Genomic DNA, 7,213 nt, shown 5'->3' with positions numbered 1-7,213 from the left:
AACTTAAAGCCAGGAAACAGGTTAGGATTCTGTTTGATTAGTAGGTACATGGACCTGTCCACAACTCAAGAGAAGACAAAACTCCTTAACACTGGAAAACAGCATAGAAGGTCAGTAATGTTTTAGTCAAAAGTCATAAAATTCGATTTCACCAGTTCAAATTCATGTACTTTATCTTCTGTTGTGGTTTGATCTTCCTGTTTAAATTCTGGAAGATAGCATTCAACTCTGGACTTGTCCCGACCACTAAGCTGGCCGTTTTCTTAGTTGTTTTAGAACTCTTATTTCTATGTGTATGACTTTAGTTTTTCTGGGATAGCGCTCCCTTCAGAACTTCTTGGGGAGCTGGTCTGGTGCTGGTGAAATCTTTCAGGTTTTGTTTATCTGAGAATGTTCTTGTCTTCTCTTTCCATATAAAGGATACTCTTGCCAGATACAGTATTCTTGGTTGAAATTATTTTTCACTCAATACTTTGAATATATTTTCCCATTCTTTCCTTGTTTGCGTTGTTTCCGAGGAGAGGTTCTCTGTTAGCCTGATGGGATATCCTTTGTAGGTAACTTGTTTCTCTCCTGCTAGTCTGAGTATCTTGTCTTTGTGGTTTTGGTCATTCTGGCTATAATGTATCTTGGAGAAGATCTTGGGTTGATCCTGTTTGAGGTCCTTTGTATTTCTTGGGTCTGGTTCTTTGAATACCTCTCTAAGTTTGGGAAGTTTTTTTCCAGGATTTTATGGAATACATTGTCAATGCCCTTATTAGTCTCTTCACCTTCTGGGATACCAATTATCTGGATGTTTGGATGTTTAATGAGAATTTCTCATATATTATTCTTTTTTTTTTTTTTTTTTTTTTTTTTTTTTTCTCTGTTTTTGGGGGGGTTTTTTTTTGCCTTCTCTCTTCTACATCTGGGATTCAATTTTCTGTATGATCTAGTCTGCTTTTAAGACTTTCAAAAGAGGTTTTCACTTCCTGTATTATAGCCTTCATCTCCCAACAGTTCCATTTGATTCTTTTTTATGGTGTGTATTTTTCTTCTTTCAGCTCTTGCAAGAATTTCCTCACCTCCTTGAACTCATGGGATTTTTTTCTTTTGATGTTTTGATGTTCATTGTCTCTCTTCTCTCCCATCTCTGTTAGTTTTGTCACTATGGATACTCTAAATTCTTTATTAGTCATTTCCACGAATTCCATTGTACTGTCTGTGGATGAAGAGGAGTTATTCTTTCCCCTTGAGGATGAGGTATTTTCTTGGTTTTGCATATTTCTTGTGTCCCTGCAGTGATTTTGAGTCATCTGATGGGTTATTGGTTTCTTCCTAATTTCTAGAAGATCAAACTGAGTAGTTAGAAGCTTACAGGAGGATGTGATCTGCAAATTCTTTGGCATTGCATTTTTCACCCTTTGTGTCACAGATTCAGTGGGAGTTGAGGAATATGAGGATCCACATAGTATTTGGATTTTGGCAACTTTTCACTTAGACCTGTCTAGACACTCAGTGGATGGAGACTGAGCAGCAAAACGATGAGGTATAAGAAAACAGAGAAAGAGAGAAAAGAAAAAGAAAAATAGATAAAGTGAACAAATAAAAAATTACGTACTTGTTAATTTAAAAAAAAGAAAACCACATGACGCGCACTAGATCTCAGCTCTCACGGCAGACTCAGTCTTCTTCCAGCCTGCCCTTTCTTTTTGCCTAGATGGGAGGGGGAAAGGGAAGGGGATTATTACCAAGATAAAGGAGGATTTCAGAGCCAAGAGAAAGCCAACAAAATTAAAAAATTTTGTTGTCATTTTTTTTGTTTTTTTGAGAGGTTTTTGCTATAGGGCACGTGTGCTCGCCAGAAAGACAGAAACAGACAGACAGACAGAAAGTGAGAAATTACCCTCTAGGGGGATGGCCACACTGCAATCTCTTCTTTTCCATTCTTCTCTTGCTATCTTGGACATGCATGCACATGCGCTCAGCGTGAGTTTAAGCCATTGGGTCCGGGACTTGAAGCACAGTTGATTACATGGGAGTCCAGTGACATAACCATTACGCCAACTGCTGGTCCCTACTTTAAAAAATATTTAAAAAAAGAAAAAAAATGAAGAAATGAAAAGACAGAGACAGCGATGCAAAAAGAGACAGAGAGACAGAGAGAAGGATGCAGAGGCTCTACCAGGGTAAATTCTCAGCAGAATATCTTCATTGCTCTTATCTCTGAAAGTACTAGATCTCAGCTCTCATGGAAGACTCCTAATTATAAAGGATATTAATTCAATTCAGGAAGTGCATTTTGAAATCATTGTAATTAATTTAAAATAAAAAAATATTGTTTGGTTAGAGGGCATGTGCATTTGCCATAGAGAGATAGAGAAAGCACTCCCCAGTAGGTCATGGTTACACCACAATCCTTTCTCTTCCACTTCTCTAACTTGTTGGAATTTGGGGCATGCATACACATACATCCAGTATGTTTTCTAAGCTGCTGAGCTGAATTTTAACCATATGATTGGCCATGTGGGATCCAACTCTTTTAAACACTAGGCCATGGGCTGGCCTTCTGAATATTTTAAGCCCACTTTTGAGACCCATATCTTAGAAAAAAAGATTCCTTTTAAAATATTTCTAATATTAATAATGTTCTTAGTCACCCAACAATCCCAATGGAGATGTATAAGGAGATGTTGTTTTCATGCCTGCTTACACAGCATCTATTCTGCAGCCCACTGATAAAGGAGTCATTTTAACTTTCAAGTCTTATTATTCAAGAAATACTTTTGTAAGGCTGTCCTTTTTGTTCTAGTTCTTGATTCCATCAGGATTCTGGACATGTGTGCTGAAGCCCAGTACATTATTTTAAGAAATTGGAGCTTAGACTTGCACCCTGGCTGGTCATCTGGGATCGAGCTTCCTCTGTAGAGCACCTAACTACTGTGTTTTGAGGAAAGCTCCAAATTTAAAAATTCCATCTGATTTTTTTTAAAAGTAGTTTCTGTGTTGTTATTGATATTCTCTATTTAGTGAGAAATTGATATATTTTATTTTAGTTCTTTAGGTTTCCTTTAGTTCTCTGAACATATTGAATATAACTGATTCAATGTTTTAGTGAATCTAACAAGTCGTCTTTAAGAAGTTTATATTGACTGCTTTCTTTTCCTGTGAATGACATATTTTTTTTTTTTACATGTTTCATTTTTTTTTTTTTTTTTTTTTTTACTTTTTTTTTTTTACATGTTTCATCTTTTTTTTTTTTTTTTTAAGAACAGTTGTACATTTGATACAATGTGGCATCCGAGGAAATCAGATTATCTTTTCTCCACAGGGTTTGTTTTTCTTGTTGCTGCTTTAATGTTTAAAGATTTGTACTAATTCTGTCCAGTCTGTATTATTTATTATATGTGGCCAGTTGCACCTCTGTTTATTTAGCTTAGTGGTCAGCTCATGATATTTCATTAGATGCCTAGAGCCAGTAAGCTTTCTAGCCTTTGCTAAGATGCTCTGTATGTGTCCTGGGCATGTGTTCAGTGCATGGGCTGGCAGTTTATAACTCTGACCATGTACATGTAAATGAGAATCCACCGCCTGATTGTTCAGAGCCCTACCATCAGCTAGAGGTGAGTGTTTTTGGACTTTATTAGGGCTTTCTAGGTGTGCACATTGTCTTTGGTGTGTGCACAGTGTTGCACATGAGTGTGTCATTCTAGATTCTCAAAAACATGGAAGAATCTTTTAAAGTCCCTTTTGGACGTTTCTTTCCCCCAGATTTTCCTTCATTCTCGGCAGTTATTTTTGTTGAGTACTTAAATCTAGGTTGGCCTTTTCTCTCTCAACATGTTAAAGATACCATTCCACTGACTTTTGGCTTCTAATGCTATCAATAATTTTGAGTAGGCTACTGTCTCTATAAGTGAGGCTTCTTTGAACGTCTTATTTATCTTTCTGTAGTTTTTTTGTTTTGTTTTTAATTTTGCTATAGGGTATATGTACTTGCAAGAGAGAGAAAGAGAGAGACAAAATGAAATCATCCCTCCTGGCAAGTGGGGGTTGGCAGAGATGGTCCTGCCACAATCCCTTCTTCTCCATTATTTTCTCTAGATTTTGGACATGCACACATGTGCCTGGCATGTTTTTTAATCTTCTGGGTCCAGGACAAAAACCATGCAGTTGGCCATGTGGGATCCAGCTGCCTTAACCTCTACACTACCTGCTGGCTCTCTTTTTCTTTTTAAGTTTATTTTTCTTTCTTCCAAGAGAAAGGGGGCAAGGTGAGAGAGCGACACGAACATACGCATATTCTCACAGGGTCTTCATGCCATCATCCACCTTTGGTTTCAGTCAGCCCTAAGTTACGGCACATGAATGCCTGTTTGTATCCAGGAAAGTCTCTGGACATGAACCTGGAGCCTTTCTATGGGCGCCAGACTTGAAGAACGTTGCGTTAGCATTGTGCCACCACCCAGCACCCTAGTTTCTTTCATGACAGTGAGATAAACAGGTACCCCCATAGAATCTCATGTTGCTAATTCCCCTGGCCTTCTGGCTAGCCAGGATCATGAGTGTACTCAGTGTCTGTTCGGGTTGATCCAGGATCTGGATCTCGGTCTTTATATGACTCCCGCACTGCAAAGTGGCATACTGTCCCCTACATCACCATGGTTGGACCAACCCCTGGTTTGTAATAAATGCCATTCATGCCAGGTCACCTTTTCCAACTTTATTGAAGTTAAAGTTTGCATTATTATTGATATTAATTAGTATTCATGCCATCCTTGCAAAGTAGCTTTATGCAAAGACAAAGTTTAGGAAAGAGACTGTGTATCCTAGCTTTGACTTGAAGCAGCTTGTCTGCAACAATAGGAACCAGCCTTTAGGAGAATGATGTGTATGGGCAGAAAATGTACTCCCCAGGGTTACTCAGGTGCCAGAAAAGGCCTCAGTCATGGAGAAACAAAGTAGTAGCGTTGTTACTAAGTAGCTTTTATATGAAGGTTAGAGTAGGAGTGATGACAAAACTGTTGGTTGTTTTATGTTTTTATAGTAATTACTTTTGCTTTTACTTGAAAATTTATATAAGTGATATTTTTTTACAAATAAAATCTTTTTATGTTACAGGAAATAAACATGGAGAATAATCGCAAGGCTGAGTCATCATCATCTACCTTTACTCTTCAAACTTCTGAAACATTGTTTTCTATTCAACTATTAGATTTCAAAACAAGTTTGTTGGAAGCATTAGAAGAACTGCGCATGAGAAGGGTAAGGTCCTTTTAAAAATAATTTTTTAAATAAGATAACTTGATTTTGATTTTGGTCAGGTTGTTTTTTATGGTTTCCCCCCCCACCCCAAAGAAAAGCAAAAGACCTAATAAAGTAACCTCTTATTTGGAAAGAAAATATACAGTACAAATAATGAATTAGAAAAGAATAGGATAGATAAAGTGAATGACAGGGAATGGGAAGTAAGAATTTGGAAAATAAAAAAGAGAGTAGGGGCCAGCAGATGGCATGGTGGCTAAGGGGTGTGCTGGCATATGACTGACTACTGTTTGAATCCTGGACCTGGTACCTTGAAAAATCAGCCTGGACACGTGTGCGTGTGTGCCCATAACCCTGAGAGGAGAATGGGTTGTGGTGTGGCTATCCTCCCAAGGGGTGATTTCTCACTTTTGACTCTTCCTGTCTGTCTCTGTCTGGTGAGCTCATGTGCCCTATGGCAAAAACCTTAAAAAAAAAAATAAAAGATTTTCAAATTGTTGCAAACTTTATGTCAGCTAGTATTTATTGAGTCCCCGGAATGCATTGATAGCATAATGCTTAGACCACTATGATTGATTAAAAAGAACTGCTCTTGGGGAAATTTCCTTTTTTGTTAAGTTTATAAAATAGGGAACCTATGAAATGATTAAATAATGAAATAAGGCAGCATTTTTGTTTTTTTTTTTGGAGAGATTTTCACTGTAGGGCGCGTGCGCTCGCCAGACAGACAGAGAGAGACAGAGAGACAGAAAGCGAGAAATCACCCCCCAGGGGGGATGGTCATGCAATCCCTTCTCCTCCATTCTCCTCCCGGGATCTTGGGCACGCACACACACACGCCTGGCGTGAGTTTTAAGCCACCGGGTCCGGGACACGAACAGCGGTTGACTATGTGGGAATCCAGCGACATAGCCATCACGCTAACTGCTGGTTCCCAAGGCAGCATATTATTAAGTGATAAAAGTAAATGTACGTAGTTAAGTATTCTTTATTTAACAAATCAAATATCTGGGCCGGCAGGTGGCGTGGTAGTTAAGAGTGCTGGACTCCCACATGGCTGGCTGTAGTTTGAGTCCCAAACCTGGTTACTTGCTTTTTCACTTTCCCTCTCTCTCAATCTCATTCTGTCCCTCTCTAGTCAAATTTAATAAATAAATAAATAAGTTTGAATAAAATAATTAAAAAAAAATCCTTATTTTAAAAAATGATAATTCTGGGGGCTGTCAGGTGGTGTGGTGGTTGAAGGTGCTGGACTCTCATATGGCCTACCTTGGTTTGAGTCTCGGACCTAACAGCTTGCTTTCTCGCTTTCTCTCTCTTTCTCTTTCTGTCCCTCTCTGGTCAAATTAAAAGAAAGAAATAAATGAATGAGTAAAGTTAAAATAACATAATTCTTAAAAAAAATAAGTGATAATTCAGAGCTTCTTAAAACAGAGGTGTTGGAGAACAGGCCTTCTTCAAGAGACAACTCCATGGCTCCTGCGATCTAGCCGTTTTGGGGGAAACGGAGAAATGAAGAGGTCCCACTGATAATTCGGCCTCCAGCATACAAAACTCGCGTGGTAGGAAGACCCCTTTCAGGCCTCCTTTCTCTGTATATGTCTGTCTCTCTCTACCTCTCTCTCTGTCTCTGCCTTCTCTCTCTTATTTTTAATTTTTGCGTTTTAGAATTTTTTAAGGTGAGGCATTTTTTTGGGCCTTTGGCCTCTCCTAGCCCTTTGTCTTGTTAATAATTCTCTCTCTCCCTTCCAACCCAGGAGAGGCAGAAGGGAACAGAACAGGCCTTTTTCAAGAGACAGCTCCATGGTTCCTGTGATCTAGCCATTTCTAGGTTTTCTAATTTTTGGGTTTTAATGAAATTTTTTTGAATATTGATTTTTTTTTAGTTTTATTTAAAAGGTTTTTTCTTCATTTTTTCTTCTCTTTACCTCTGTTTCTTGTCTGTTTTTTTTTTTTTTTTTTTTTTGTT

General features: G+C 38.2%; 1 protein-coding gene and 1 pseudogene across 1 annotated transcript in view; both read left to right on the top strand.

The window, feature by feature from the left end:
* Window positions 1-2,907, top strand: part of LOC102487462 (EEF1A lysine methyltransferase 2-like) — a 15,360-nt pseudogene extending 12,453 nt beyond the window's left edge.
* The window catches only part of CCDC73 (coiled-coil domain containing 73), a 130,308-nt gene that overhangs the window by 14,429 nt on the left and 108,666 nt on the right, over window positions 1-7,213 (top strand). Inside the window, exon 2 of the mRNA XM_027771861.1 lies at window positions 5,101-5,244. Coding sequence (XP_027627662.1) covers window positions 5,110-5,244 — 135 coding nt within the window. The 5' untranslated portion in view covers window positions 5,101-5,109. The remainder of the gene's footprint in view (window positions 1-5,100; window positions 5,245-7,213) is intronic.

This window comes from Tupaia chinensis, unplaced genomic scaffold, assembly GCF_000334495.1.
Source record: "Tupaia chinensis unplaced genomic scaffold, TupChi_1.0 Scaffold000037_18, whole genome shotgun sequence".
NCBI classification, from domain to species: Eukaryota; Metazoa; Chordata; class Mammalia; order Scandentia; family Tupaiidae; genus Tupaia; species Tupaia belangeri.
The sequence above is the reverse complement of the archived record's forward strand: the minus strand, read 5'-3'. Positions and strand labels throughout refer to the sequence as shown.